At 35.2% G+C, this 14,675-nt stretch overlaps 1 protein-coding gene across 3 annotated transcripts in view; it reads right to left on the bottom strand.

Annotated features, from left to right (window-relative positions):
• SMC2 (structural maintenance of chromosomes 2) overlaps positions 1-14,675 on the bottom strand; it is a 49,964-nt gene that overhangs the window by 30,871 nt on the left and 4,418 nt on the right. For all 3 annotated transcript variants that reach the window (XM_072610467.1, XM_072610482.1, XM_072610475.1), the window contains exons 5-12: positions 11,782-11,820; positions 10,045-10,155; positions 9,804-9,848; positions 8,548-8,781; positions 8,143-8,292; positions 6,486-6,719; positions 4,957-5,116; positions 3,664-3,781 (exon numbers count right to left, since the gene is read on the bottom strand). In XM_072610467.1, the coding sequence (XP_072466568.1) occupies positions 3,664-3,781; positions 4,957-5,116; positions 6,486-6,719; positions 8,143-8,292; positions 8,548-8,781; positions 9,804-9,848; positions 10,045-10,155; positions 11,782-11,820 (1,091 nt within the window). The remainder of the gene's footprint in view (positions 1-3,663; positions 3,782-4,956; positions 5,117-6,485; positions 6,720-8,142; positions 8,293-8,547; positions 8,782-9,803; positions 9,849-10,044; positions 10,156-11,781; positions 11,821-14,675) is intronic.

Below are 14,675 nucleotides of genomic sequence, written 5' to 3'. Positions count from 1 at the left end.
TCACCTCTATCAGTCATGTCCTTCAGAGATTAGCTGTCAGAACCTACAAGGGGCTGGTCCCTGAATGAGGAAACAAAGGAAATAAAAATTTAATCCTAATTTAATATTTGGTTGTTATTATGACAGCAAAATAATAATTTCTCTTATGGGCTACAAAACTGGGCATATACTTTGACCCAGCAATACCACTAGTAGGTCTATACAAAAATATTTATAGCAGCTCTTTTTGTGGTACCAAAAAACTGGAAATTGATAAGATGCCCATTAATTGGGGAATTATGATAGATGATTGTGAAAGAATAGTTTTAAAAAAACCTGGGAAGATTTAGATGCACTGATGCAAAGTGAGGTGAACAGAACCAGAAGAACAATGTATACACTAATAGCAATACTGTCATGATAATCAACTGACAAAGACTTCCAAATTCTAACCAATAGGATGATGAATTCCAGAGGATGCATGATGAAAAACTCTATCCACCTCCAGAGAGAGAACTGACAGACTCTTAAATGCAGACAGAAGCATTTTTTTCTCTGGACTTGTCTTTTCCTTTTCCTCATTTCTGCAACATGACTAAGGTGGAAATTTATTTTGTATGACTTTATATGTATAATGGGTATTGTACTTCTTGTCTTCTCAATGAATGAGAAGGTGGAGGAAGAAGATTTAGAGTTGAAAACGAAAAAAATCTTGTAAATTATCTTGGTAATGTAGATCCCTACTGTAGGTGCTTAGTAAATGTTTGTTGCTTTATTTATACTGAGCCTTAGCCATCTGTATTTTCTTTATTTTAAGATGTATGTTAGGGGAACAGAGCCAAGATGGCAGAGTAGAAAGACACACATACGCATACTCTCCCCATACAGCCCATAAAATACCTATAGAGAGGGACTGTCAACAAATTCTGGAGCAGCAGAAGTGGAGAACAACAGAGTGGAGGAGATTTCCAGCCCAGGGTGTCCTGAAACGCCCACAGGAAACATCTGTTGCACTGGTCGCGGAGCAGAGCCCAGCCCAGCCTTGGCGTGCAGCGCAGCTCTGGGAGGAGGACACCTCAGGGGCGGAATCCTCAGTCACAGTAGCAGCGGTTGGCAGATCCCTCAACCCACAGGCGCCAAAGGTCAGTGACAGGGTTTTTTCAGCTGGCTGGGAAGGGAGAAGGGCCTTCCCATAGCTCCAGCCTCAGGCTGCAGCTGCAGAGGCCACATGGGGCAGGCGGCAGCAGTAGTTTCCACAGCAGCCCCTACAGCAGCCCACATCCATTGTTGGATCAAAAAACTCTTGGGGGCACTGAGGAGCTGATTCTTACCTCAGCCCTGTGTAGAAGCCCTGAGGGAGCTGGTCTTTGTCTCCCACTGAATGGCAGCCCTGCCCCTGCAGCTTATCTGAATCTCAGCCCCCAGTGCTGGCTTGGTGGAACTGGAGGCCAGGTGGCTGTAGAGAAGAAACTGCTAAGATTCTGGGCACAAAAATCTCTGTCTACTCCCAGATCAGTGTACACGCTTGATTGTGCCATCTTGGAGGAACTGAGATCTTACAGATTTCCAGAGTATACCCTACTCTTGACAAAGGACCCAAAAGTCAAGTAACTGGTTGGGAAAATGCCCAAAAAAGGGGAAAAAAATAAGACTACAGAAGGTTACTTTCTTGGTGAACTGGCATCTTCTCCCATCTTTTCAGATGAGGAAGAACAATGTTTACCATCAGGGAAAGACATAAAAGTCAAAGTTTCTGTATCCCAAACATCCAAAATAAATATTCAATGGTCTCAGGCCATGGAAGAGCTCAAAAAGGATTTTGAAAATCAAATAAGAGAAGTGGAGGAAAAACTGGGAAGAGAAATGAGAGAGATGCAAGAAAAGCATGAAAAGTGAGTCAATAACTTGCTAAAGGAGACCCAAAAAACTGCTGAAGAAAATAACACCTTGAAAAATAGGCTAACTCAATTTGGCAAAAGAGGTTCAAAAAGCCAATGAGGAGAAGAATGCTTTAAAAAGCAGAGTTAGCCAAATGGAAAAGGAGGTTCAAGAGCTCACTGAAGAAAATAGTTTTCAAAATTAGAATGGAACACATGGAGGCTAATGACTTTATGAGAAACCAAGAAATCACAAAACAAAACCAAAAGAATGAAAAAATGGAAGATAACATGAAATATCTCATTGGAAAAACAACTGACCTAGAAAATAGATCCAGGAGAGACAATTTAAAAATTAGGGGACCACCTGAAAGCCATGATCAAAAAAAGAGCCTAGACATCATCCTTCATGAAAATTATCAAGGAAAACTGCCCTGATATTCTAGAACCAGGGGACAAAATAAATATTGAAAGAATCCACCAATCACCTCCTGAAAGAAATGCAAAAAAACAAACTCCTAGGAACATTGTGGCCAAATTCCAAAGTTCCCAGGTCAAGGAGAAAATATTGCAAGCAGCTAGAAAGAAACAATTCAAGTATTGTGGAAATACAATCAGGATAACACAAGATCTTGCAGCTTCTACATTAAGGGATTGAAGGGCATGGAATATGATATTCCAGAAATTAAAGGAACCAGAACTAAAACCAAGAATCACTGCCCAGCAAAACTGAGTATAATACTTCAGGGGAAAAAATGATCTTTCAATGAAATAGAGGACTTTCAAGCATTCTTGATGAAAAGACCAGAGCTGAAAAGAAAATCTGACTTTCAAACACAAGAATGAAGAGAAGCATGAAAAGGTAAACAGCAAAGAGAAGTCATAAGGGATTTACTAAAGTTGAACTGTTTACATTCCTACATGGAAAGAGAATATTTGTAACTCTTGAAACAGAGAGGACAGGGTGAATTGAATAGGATGGGATCACATCTTAAAATAATGAAATTAAGCAGTGAGAGAGAAATATATTGGGAGGAGAAAGGGAGAAATGGAATGGGGCAAATTATCTCTCATAAAAGAGGCAAGTTAAAGACTTTTCAGTGGAGGGAAAAAGGGGGGAAGTGAGAAAAAAAACATGAAGCTTACTCTCATCACATTCGACTAAAGGAAGGAATAAAATGCACACTCATTTTGGTATGAAAACCTATCTTACAATACAGGAAAGTGGGAGAGAAGGGGATAAACAGGGTGGGGGGGATGATGGAAGGGAGGGCAATGGGAGGAGAGAGCAATTAGAAGTCAACACTCTTGGGGAAGGACAGGGTCAAAAGAGAGAATAGAAGAAATGGGCGGCAGGATAGGATGGAGGGAAATATAGTTAGTCTTACACAACATGACTATTATGGAAGTCATTTGCAAAACTACACAGATATGGCCTATATTGAACTGCTTGCCTTCCCAATGAGGATGGGTGGGGAGTAAGAAAAAGTTGGAACTCAAAGTTTTAGGAATAACTGTTGAATATTGTTCTTGCATACAACTAGGAAATAAGAAATACAGGTAATGGGGTATAGAAATTTATCTTGCCCTACAGGGCAAAAGAGAAGATGGAGATAAGGGAAGGGAGGGATATTAGAAGGGAGGGCAGATTGGTGATAGGGGTAATTAGAATGCTCGGCGTTTTGGGGGAACTCAAAATTTTGTGGAAGTGAATGTTGAAAACTTAAATAAATAAATATAAAAAGAAAAAACAAACAAAAAACAAACAAAAAAAAGATGTATGTTAATAAAGTTCATGATTTCTTACTTGTATTCAAATCGAAGACTGGGAAGTTTGGCAAACAAGGTTTCACATGTTTTTTTCAGCCTGCTGACATCTTGAGAAAGCAGCCGACGCTTTTCCAACAGACATTCCTCCTTGTTTTCTAAAGAGCAAAACAAAACACAACACAACTGAACAATTAAACTTTGTTTTCTTAAAAAACTAAAGCCTCAAAAAGAAAAAGATCCCTCTAAAATCCTAAATGATTTAACTTAAGCAAAATATTAAATACTAAATAAAAGCCAAGCATAAATCTCTTACAAGAAGTATTAAATGAAAAAACATATATAATCTTTAAGCCATCCTGCCAAATATAAAATACTGGTTTTGTAAAAGGAGATATGTATATTTCACTTTTCTCCTACATGGACACAGTGTTCAATTTTAAACCTAACTAAAATTTTACCCCTATCAGTAAAATATCACCAATAAGAATTAACAGTCCAATAATGCTCAGTGAAACCCTAAAGAATGTGACATAGCTCAAAGTCAAGGTATTCAAACACTTCAGAAGGGGAGTGAAGCAGGAAGGAGAGTCTATAATACTGAAGACTATGCTTTCCTCAAATTGCATAGAGAGCTACTTAAATTTAGTATTTCTATTCTTTTGAAGAATAGGTAGATTGAGAAATGGCTAAAAATCATGAGATATATATATAATAATGAAATATGTACAAAAAGAAATTATGAATATTGAGGAATTCAGAAAAAACTTTGAACATTGCAGAATGAAATCAGCATGATGAAATTCATGATTTAATTAACAAAAATGAAAAGATTATTTTAGGCAACTGTGCTTTAAATAAGCTTAAAAACCAGGGTAGACCCAGGAGAAGAGATAATGAAAGATATTGCCCTCCTCATGGCAGAGCCAAGGAACTACTCAGGCAGAATGTTACATGTCTTGTCAGTTATGGTCTCTGTATAGAATGTTTTTGGTTAATTAGGAGGTTTTGGCTTGTTTTGGGTTTTTTTGTCATAAGAAAGAGTTCAATCTGGAGGCAGGCAAGGGTTTCTTCCTACACAGGAAAGACTGTGACATTAAAAAAAAAAAAAAAAGACATCCAAAAAGCTTATTTTAAAAACAAATAACTTTTAAAACTCTTTTGCTATGTTAACATTCCCATAAAAAGAATATTTAATATTAAACGTCCTAACCTGACAACAGAATTGTAAACAAAAGTGTAATCAATGGTTTTCTCAGGATCTCATTTCCCCTAAAGCGCTCTCTTCTCAGCAATTGGCCAAATATTCTGACACAACACAATCAATGCAAACCTTGATAGTTCAGCATTTTCATTTCTGTTTCCAGTTTCTCTTTAAGCTTCTTCACAGTTTCAAAGGCCTCCTGGTCTTTCTTGTAACCACTATCCATCTTTTTAACTTCAGCTTGTTTGGTCTTTAGTTCTTGCTGGGCATGTTTCAACTTCATCTGAGCCTTGATTGAAAAATGGGATAAAACCAGAATTAAACGTGAAAGAGCAGTAGAGTTAGAAAAAACAGGTTACTAAAAACAACTCTCAGTAATTCCACAGGATAGAGGTGTCTTACATCTCTTATCATCTTATCATCCACTTATCACAGATAAGCATCTTTTTCAAACAGCAGAGCTATTTCCTAGTATTTTTTTACCATGAATCAATTTCCAGCAATGACATGAAATACACATGGCAATTATTTCGAAGATTCTAATTAGCAATAGAGCTTGAACAGGTATAACAAAGCCTAGTTATTGGCTAACTGAGTTTGGAAAAGGGAGAACCTCCAAGTTCAAAGCTCTAGCTTCCTCCATTTCCAAAAGGATCAACCAGGATCTCTGACCAGACATAGTAAAGGAGTTATTTACAGAGTAGCAGGAAATAAGGTGGTATATATAAAGGAGGGTCAGTTCACACAGAATACCACACTGAGAAAAATGAATTTGATACAAGTGACAGAAAACAGTATAGATTCTGAAGCAAGGAAATGATAAAGACAATAGTGCTTTCCACAAAACTACAAGGTAGAAATCTACATGATAAACTGGAAAAGGGACAGTTCAGAAAGGAGGGCTATTATAGTTGTCCAAATGTAAAGTAGATATGTGGTAAGCATGGAGACATAAGTAGCTTATAGAGATTTAAAATTTACAAATAATTTCCTCAGTGACAACATGAAATAAATAGCCCAAGTCTTATGATCCTTATTCCAAAGACCAAACTGGGACCAGTCAGGTTTCAGGTTTCATGATCACTCAAGCTAATAAACACTGCAGCTAGAATACAAGCTCAAGTCTGCTAAGTTCAGCAGTCAAAATAATAACAATATTCACAAAAATAATAGTAGTTGCCATTTATTGTGTTTTACAGTTTGCAAAGTATTTCACATACATTATTTTTCATTCCAACAAGCTGCCTCACAAACGTGGTGAGGGTAGAATCCAAAAGATACCCCCCCCAAAAAAAGTAAGATGTAGTGACCAAGAAGAAATGGGAGTGGGAGTGGGGAAAAAATGGTTTAAAATAGAATAAATCAAAGATAACTAAGGCTACAAGTCTGGAAACAAGAAGAATGATGTTATTATCAACAGTGTTAAGGAACTTGTACAAGCCCACACAGCTAGTAAATGATACAAATGGGGCCAGAACCTAAGTCTTCCAAACCCTGGTCCAACATTCATTCTATTGTACCAAGTTGCTTATCAACCTTCAAAGTCTTGCCACACAATCTTAGAGTTGGAAGGGACCTCAGAGGTTACCTAGTCCAACCCTTAACATTTTATCACATTTTTAAGTTGTAATTATCAATTGTTTAATTTCTGATTTTACCTGCTTGGCTTCAGTCTGAGCTTTACTTATGTCATTCTTGCAATTCATCATCTGTCCAGCAAGAGTTGCTTCTTCCCCATCCTCATTACTGGACAGGCCTGCAGACACAGCATTGAAGTGCTGCTGCGCGGCTGCCAAGGCAGCTGCATCTTGAGTACTTGCTTCTTGAAAAGAAGAAAGTCCATCTGTTATCTTCTTTACCTCTTTTTCCTTTGCTGCCAAAGTTTTAGAATCCTTTGTGGAAAAATAATTAAAGGAAATTAATTTCTTTCACTTGGGAAGCAATGTTTCCCACATCAGCATCTAGCACAATAGTCTTAAGGACAGGATTCATTTCCTCTTCTTTACACATATAATACATACCTCGGCATATATTCTCTCTCCATTAATATGGATCATAACTATTCCATCTTAGTTTCATAAGGTGCAGAGACAAAAACAAAATAAACAAAATCACCATCTGCTGGTCAACTTAGACTCAACCTTCTCATTTTTTGTGAGGAAGATGAAGCACAGAGAAGTTGAGAAATTTTTCTAAGATCAATAAAACAGTTAATGACAGCCAGCTTTGAAACCAGAACCTCTGATTCAAAATCAATCCTCTCTGAACACATACACACACACACACACACACACACACACACACACACACACACACACACACACACACACACACCCATAAATTATTTATCTAAATATCACAGATCGATTCCATAACAACTTAAAATGTTAGGGAAGGAATTTCAAGATCACAGTTTTAATCACAAAGTCCCGGATTCCATATTTTGCCAACCTCAGTAACTGCTATATGTTTAAGCTTGCTATTGCAAATATAATATTAAATAATGATGAGGCATCCCACAAGGAGAATAGTGGCTTTATTAATAAAGATCTCCATATAGTTTAAGGACCAGCATTATCATGTTAATTAAAAACTTTGCTATGTCTATTGATATGCCAGTCTCCAGTATTTAAAGAATTTCTCACCTCTTTAATGATCAGAACTTTTAGGCTAATTAATAATATGAAAGAAATAAAGTGAGATGCTGCAAGTCACCTGAGATGTTTTTTTTTAAGTCAAATCAGATAGGTTCTTACAATCGAGGACTTCAAAATCCCTATGTCAAGGAAAATGTCTAAGTTATTGGTTGAAAAAATACATATAGACATCACAGAAACATCACAGAATGTAAGTTCCGTATAGGCAGGGACTATTTTTCATTCCTTTATATCCTTAGTACCTAGCACTTCACATGTGGCAAGCATTTAATAAATTCTTGTTGAAATGAACCTCAAATCTATGACACCCATAATTCTGCTTCTATATTTTGAAGCTCTTAAACAGAAATTATAACCTTTTTTGGGTCACAGAGATCTTGGGCAATCTAGTGAAGTCTGTGGGAATCCTTCTCAGAAAAATATTTTTAAATGAATAGAATTAAAATGCACATTTACACTGAAATATAACTTCAAAAAAATTTTAAGGCAAGTTCATAGACCACAGGTTAAGAACCCTTACCTAGAGAATTTAGTTTTAAGATAGTGTTAGTAATCATTAAAGTACAATATTGGGAAGAAGCCATATTACAAAGTCAGTACTGATGAGAACGATCCACTAGAATATCTTGTGTTTGAGGTGTGCAATAATATTACTTACCTCTGCCATGCTTTTTTCTAGTTCTCTGCGTTTTTTTTCTTCACTTTCCAGATTTTTCTTCTTCAGATCAAGAGCACTTTGAGACTTCATACTGACTCTCTGAGCCTCTGCAAGTACGTCTTCCAAAGACTGAAGGACATTCCCAATTTCCTACAATAAAATACATCTCACCTCAATCAAGTTCCTTAAAATCTACAACTATCTGGCAATCTTCTATTCATGTGAAAACTATGCAAAGAATGTAAATAATTTTTAAAAGTTACGATACTGGGCCTCTCTATAGAAAATAGTTAGGCAGTAAGACATTTGAAATGGCTCTAGAACAGACAGCTTACAATATCACTCTGCAAAGGAATTTTTTACCTTATGATATACAACTTACCTGTCACACTTAAGCTTTCTTACCTTTTCTTTCCTTTTTTCCAACTCTTCTATCTCATGACTAAGTTCTTTAATATGTTTGTCATTCTCAGCTACTTCTTCTTGAATTTTGATAGTGAGGGCTTGCATTTCTTTTAACTCTTCAGCTGAACGTACTTTGGTATCTTCAGCAAGCATAAACTGATAAGCAATGTAAAGACGACTCAAATGTTCTATTTCTCGCATTACTTTCTGGTACTCCAAGTAGGAAGATCTTTCCTGGAAAAATTACCAATAAGAAAAAAAAATTGAAATTCCAATGCAATATTCTGATGCTCTCAACTCTTCCCCTTGCCTTTTAAAAACACAAAGCATTCACATACATAAGTCACAATCCAAAATTTCAATTTCACAATATAATTTTTTTACTGAATGTCAGAAGTGAAAAATTGAATTAGGACAGATCATAGAATAATTCAGTTTTATAGCTGGAACAGACCTCAAAAGACAAAATTAGATAAAAACTAGCTTTTATACACAATGTTATGGCATTTGTAAATTAATCACATTTTTCCATTTTTACAAACAAAAAGTTAATATTAGCTACTTGGAATTAATATATGGGAAAATATATTACCATATTAATATTGTAGCACGTAGAGAACCTAATGCAAAAAAATCAAATCATCCAATAACCTATGTTAAACTTCTTTTTTTAATGAGAGACACACACGCTAAATAGATCATTAGTTTTATCGGTAAAGCTTTTTTACTTATCTGCAACTGACTTATTATATAGTTCGAGAAAGAGCATATTACCATGTATTTTACTTAATATTAAAAAGACAAGAAAAATAAAGTGAATTTTATAAAATGAAATTTGATAGGAACAAGAAACTCCTACACTAGGGTTAAAAAAGTCAACAAAAGAATATATATACAGAGAGAGAGAGAGAGAGAGACAGACAGACAGACAGACAGACAGACAGACAGGATACAGAAATATAGAATCTAGTTGCAGTGAGAGAGCAAGTAACATGACACAGCCCAGGGACCATGAGAGGACCACAAGCTCAACATGAACCAGCCAAGTGATGTGGCTGTCCAAGAATTCCACGTGAGTTCCATTAATAAGTGTGTGAAGTAGAAAGAGTGCTGATTTGGAGTCATTGGTCCCATGTCTAAATTCTGGTTCTGTTACTATCCACCTGCACGATAATGGCCAAGTCACTTCTCTGAACCTCTTGTCACTTGCCCTGAAATTAATCCCTCAATTATCATTCCACGTATTTAAAACATACCTCTTTTAATTTGTGAAGGGTTGGAGTAATCTCTTCTGCCAGTATCTATAAAATGAAGAATTACAACTTCATTAGGGTAAACATAAAAAGAAAAAAGCAAACACTTTTAAGCAAAAGGAAAAGGGAAAATCTCACATCTAAACCTAATAACCCTGGTTTCTCCACCCCTATGGTGTAAGAACTCTAAACACAGAATCTTAATAGTTGCCTAATAGTAATCATCTAATAAAACAATAACTACCGTCTGAATTTCCTTCAGCTTAGCCTCCTTCTTTTCTATGGTTTTCTGGGCAGCAATTTTTTTGCATTCATACATCCTGGTTCCAGCTGCTTCTTCAATCATGGATAAAATCTGGAATGACAATGTTTTAAATACATATTTAAGATGTAAGATTCTGTGAGGATGTCAATATATTCACAAAGCATGGACAGTTCTTTTGCCTTTGAACAAAAATTAAGACCCTCATTGTAAGAACATTATAAACAGTACAACCCCAAAAATTCTCAATACTTTTTTTAAAATCACCACTTAAACATCAAAGAGTAATGAGGGGAAAATGAACTTGCAAAGCAACTTTGAATGAGCCTCAAATACGTCATATTTATTGCTTAGAGCAGTGGTGTCAAACTCAAATGAAATAGATGCCAATAGCATATGTTATATATAATTGTTGCAGACTGACTTAGAAAAGTACAAACTAATATTACACTATATAATATTTTATTTATTTTGTGAAATATTTTCCAATGACATTTAAATCTGATTACTATAGCATAGGACCTTGGGATGCACCCTGGTCTAGAGCATATACATGCTTATAAATATATATCTGTTTTCTAGGGAACGATTAAATTCCAAACCCAAAACTAGGTTATTTTTCTTCAGTATCTTCCCTTCTTTTCAAATGTTCCACTGTCTTAAGCTTCTGTTCTGAATGTTAGGCCCAATACTCTACTTAGCTCATCACAGAGCTCCCAATAATTTCAGCAGCAAACAGAGATATAATCTTTAATCTTCTGTCTCTAGAAATATAGCCAAGCTATTCTGAAAAGGCTTACACCACACTACTCTAATTAAAAAGCCTGTGTAACTACACCAAATCTTTCCCAGATAATTCTTACTCCTCCCCTATGAAGAAGAAAAGTTCTGAGGCAAACAAACACTTTAAGAAATATTGCCATAAGAGCTCAAGTTATGAATGTATAACTGTGCAAACATTAGAAAGTATTTCTAGGACATTAGATATAGCAAAGTTAAAATTTAATAACTAACAAAATAAACACATCAATGCCTTCAATCCCTGACTCCTGCGTTACAGGGATTACTTCCTTCACTAAAAGGTAAAACATTATTTCAGAGAGTATGATAGTCTTCCACTGAAAGATAGAAGGGGTTCTCCCACCTGCTAAACAAACAAAATAAGAGGAATAAAGGAAAAGAATAAGCATTTATAAAACTCCTCCAATATGCCAGCCACTGTGCTAAGCACTTTAACAAGTATTATCTCACTGATCCTTACAACAAACTTACATGGTAAGTGCTCTCTTATTATTTCCATTTTACAGTTGAGAAAACTAAGACAGACAGAAGTTCAGTGACTTCCCCAGGGTCACAAAAGTCTGAGGCCATATTTAAACTCAGGTCTTTCTGATTCTTGGCTCAGTGCTCTACCCAGTGCATCAGCTGATGCCTGAACTACATTCAGACAAAAATTGTATCATCATCCCATTGATTTTATTAGTTATTCAGAGAAAAAAGGAGTAACTGAAGATCTCTATCTAGAACTACAATTGCAAGCATTCTTTTATGTTTTCAAAATTATGGGATGGAATCAAATACTGTAAAGAAAAACCAGTTACCTACAAATCATTCAAAATGATCCAATATCATGTTTCCCAGAATATAAACCTGGTCCTACGAAACTTAAGGTATAATTAATGTCATAAACCACCATTATAGTTCATATGATGTTCTTACCTCTGGAGGCTTCATATTCAACACTTTGGTAATTCGACCCTGAAATAAAATGGAAAAATATGTTCAAAGCATACTGTCACGGAAAAACACTGCATGGAAAAAGGAAGAAAAGGTCATAATATTTTTTTGTAGCTGCCTCAACTTTCAGAAATAAAGAAGTCTTTTGGAAAGTCCTTTCCACCACCTTCAAGAAGATAAGAATTTAATTTTATTAGACTTTAAGATAAGGAATAATGATCTCCTAGTATTTTTAAAAATCAATACTCATTTTAACTATAATTACAGAAAATTTTAATTGAAAGGGATATTGGTTATTCTATAGAGGCAGGGTAGTTAGTATACTAGAAAACAGTGGATTTGAAGGGAAAAGACTTGGCTTTAAATCTAGGGTCTTCCACTTACTACCAGTGTAATTTTAGATATTACTTGACTTCTCTGGATCTTGGTTTCCCCCTCTATATAATAAAACCATCAGACTAGATAATCTGTAAATTCTCTTCTAGTTCTAAAATCCTATGTTGCAATGAACTCATCATCATTATGAACAAAAGAACTGAGATCCCACTGGACAGTAAACTCCTGCTGAGCACAATACATTGCATATCAGAAATACTTTAATGTCTTGTTGAATTAAGATCTAATTAAGAACTAAGAGTTAAGAACTAAAAATCATCTAACCTAAATTCCTTATTTTACATATGAGGATACTGACGCCCAAGTCCAAGATCACAAAGCTATTAAGTAATATTAACAAGTAATTAATTAATATTAAGTAATATGAACATAGGCACTATCTCCAAATATCAGTTTTTCATATTAGTTCCTGATGCCTAGTAATAGCCTGAAGGACTGGAACAGAGTACAGGCAAATTTTGATGAGATGAAGCTGGATCGCAGAGTTCCACAGTTGGAAGAGATAAAGACATGAGCTGGTCGAACCTGTATCTAACTGGTAATCTGGTAATCTCTGTGACAGCCACCTAGCCTCCAGGGCAGGGAAACCCTCCTGAAGCTGTCCTTTTCATTCTCTGACATTTGTTTGGAAGATTTTCCTTACACCAAGCTGCAGTCTATCTCTCTGTAACTTCTACTCTTGGTTCCTACTTCTGTTTCCTGAAACCAAACAGAAAAAGTTTAATCCCTCTTCCATGTAAGAGTCTTTCAGACACTTAAAGACAGCTATCATGTTGCCCCTAAGTTTTCTCTTCTCCAGATCAAAAATTCCTAGCTCCTTCAGCCAATTCTCTTATGACATGATCTTCTCTGGATCCTCTCCAGATTGTTAACATCCTTTGTAAAATGTGGAATCCAGAACTGAACACAATAGTCTAGGTGTGGTCTGATCAAGACAGAGTCCTAAAACTATCATTTTCTTCTCGACATCAAACCTCCCTTAATGTAGCCTAAGATCATGTTAGCTTTCTACCCAAATGTCACAGAATTGTCATACCTATTGGCAACCAAGAGAAGTCAACCTAACCTAGCATCATAAAATTTAGAGTCGATGAGTAACCTTATTTAATTCAGCCATGGTATAGAAATAAAAGGGTCAATTTAACTAAAGGCAATTTCCCCTGGAATGATTGAAAACAAAAATCATCTTTAAAGTACACTTCAAAAGAGTCAATGAAGCATCTTAAATGACATACCAAAACAAAAAGAAAAACAAAAAAACAAATACTAACAAGTAGGAGAATTCTGGAACATGATGAATGCTATACCTTCTATTACATTCTTTACCTATTATATACTGTATAATTTACATATATTTTAATAAGCTGTAATAATAGGTATTCGTAGTTTTACATACAATCCTTTTTTCTGTTCTCTATATAAAGAAATGTTCATATTTGTTAGTGTCTGTTAAACTCAGAATAAAAAAAGTTAAAATTCTTTTAAAGTACACTTAAACCATGCCCTAGCACTGTCCTCAGAGACAAGCTCACAAGATGGTTTTATAGGCAAAACTGCTTTGTATTAGTAATTTCTTTAGTAAATATTTGCCTAATAGTGATGAGTTTAAGTCAGTTTCCAAGGTAATTGCTGTAACAGAAATGTTCCACTGTTAGGCATATACCAAAAGGAAATCAAAGACAAACAGAAACATCCTTTCTGTACCAAAATATTCAGAGCAGTAATTTTTATAGAAGTAAGGAAATGGAAACAAAGTAGATGGCTACTAACTGAGGAACAGCTAAACAAGGGTGTGATACAATGAATACAATTGAACATGATAAGTTAGAGAAATATGGAAAAACTTACATGAATGGATGCAAAGTGAAGTAAGCAAAACCAGGAAAACAATAAATATGTCTACAATAACATAAATAGAAAGAACAGAAACTGAAAACTATAAAATTATGGTCAAAATTGGCCCCAAAGACGAGGTAGAAGGCACTTCCATTCTGTGCAGAAGTGTGGGACTACAATTACAGAATACTGCAAAATGTCAGTGATCTTGTGATCTTGATAAGTTTGGTTCAACTCGTTTATTTGTTTTTTAACTGTTATTATTGGTTACAAAGGATGGCTCTTTGGGAGGCAGAGGAAACACTGGAAAATATAGCCAATGTAAAAAAAAATTTACATATGAGTATATGTATGCATGTATATGTATGTATACATATGTATACATGTATTAACATAAATGTACTGATAATTATTTTTCATAAGTATAATCCTTTCTAAAAAATACCCATTTAAATAGATACTTAAGGAAAAAAGGTAAATTAACATATAAGAAATAAATAAGAAACTCATTATCAGCAATACTTCAATTAATCAAGATATTAGTACAGAATATTTTTACTCTTTAGGAACCATTTAAATGTGTCAAGATATAATATCAGGCAACCTCAAAAATTCAATCATTTTTATCTGGTAGAGAAGAGGGA

The sequence above is a fragment of the Notamacropus eugenii genome, chromosome 1 (assembly GCF_028372415.1).
Source record: "Notamacropus eugenii isolate mMacEug1 chromosome 1, mMacEug1.pri_v2, whole genome shotgun sequence".
Classification (NCBI taxonomy): domain Eukaryota; kingdom Metazoa; phylum Chordata; class Mammalia; order Diprotodontia; family Macropodidae; genus Notamacropus; species Notamacropus eugenii.
Note: the sequence above shows the minus strand (reverse complement) of the source record. Positions and strands in the feature narration are given on the sequence as shown.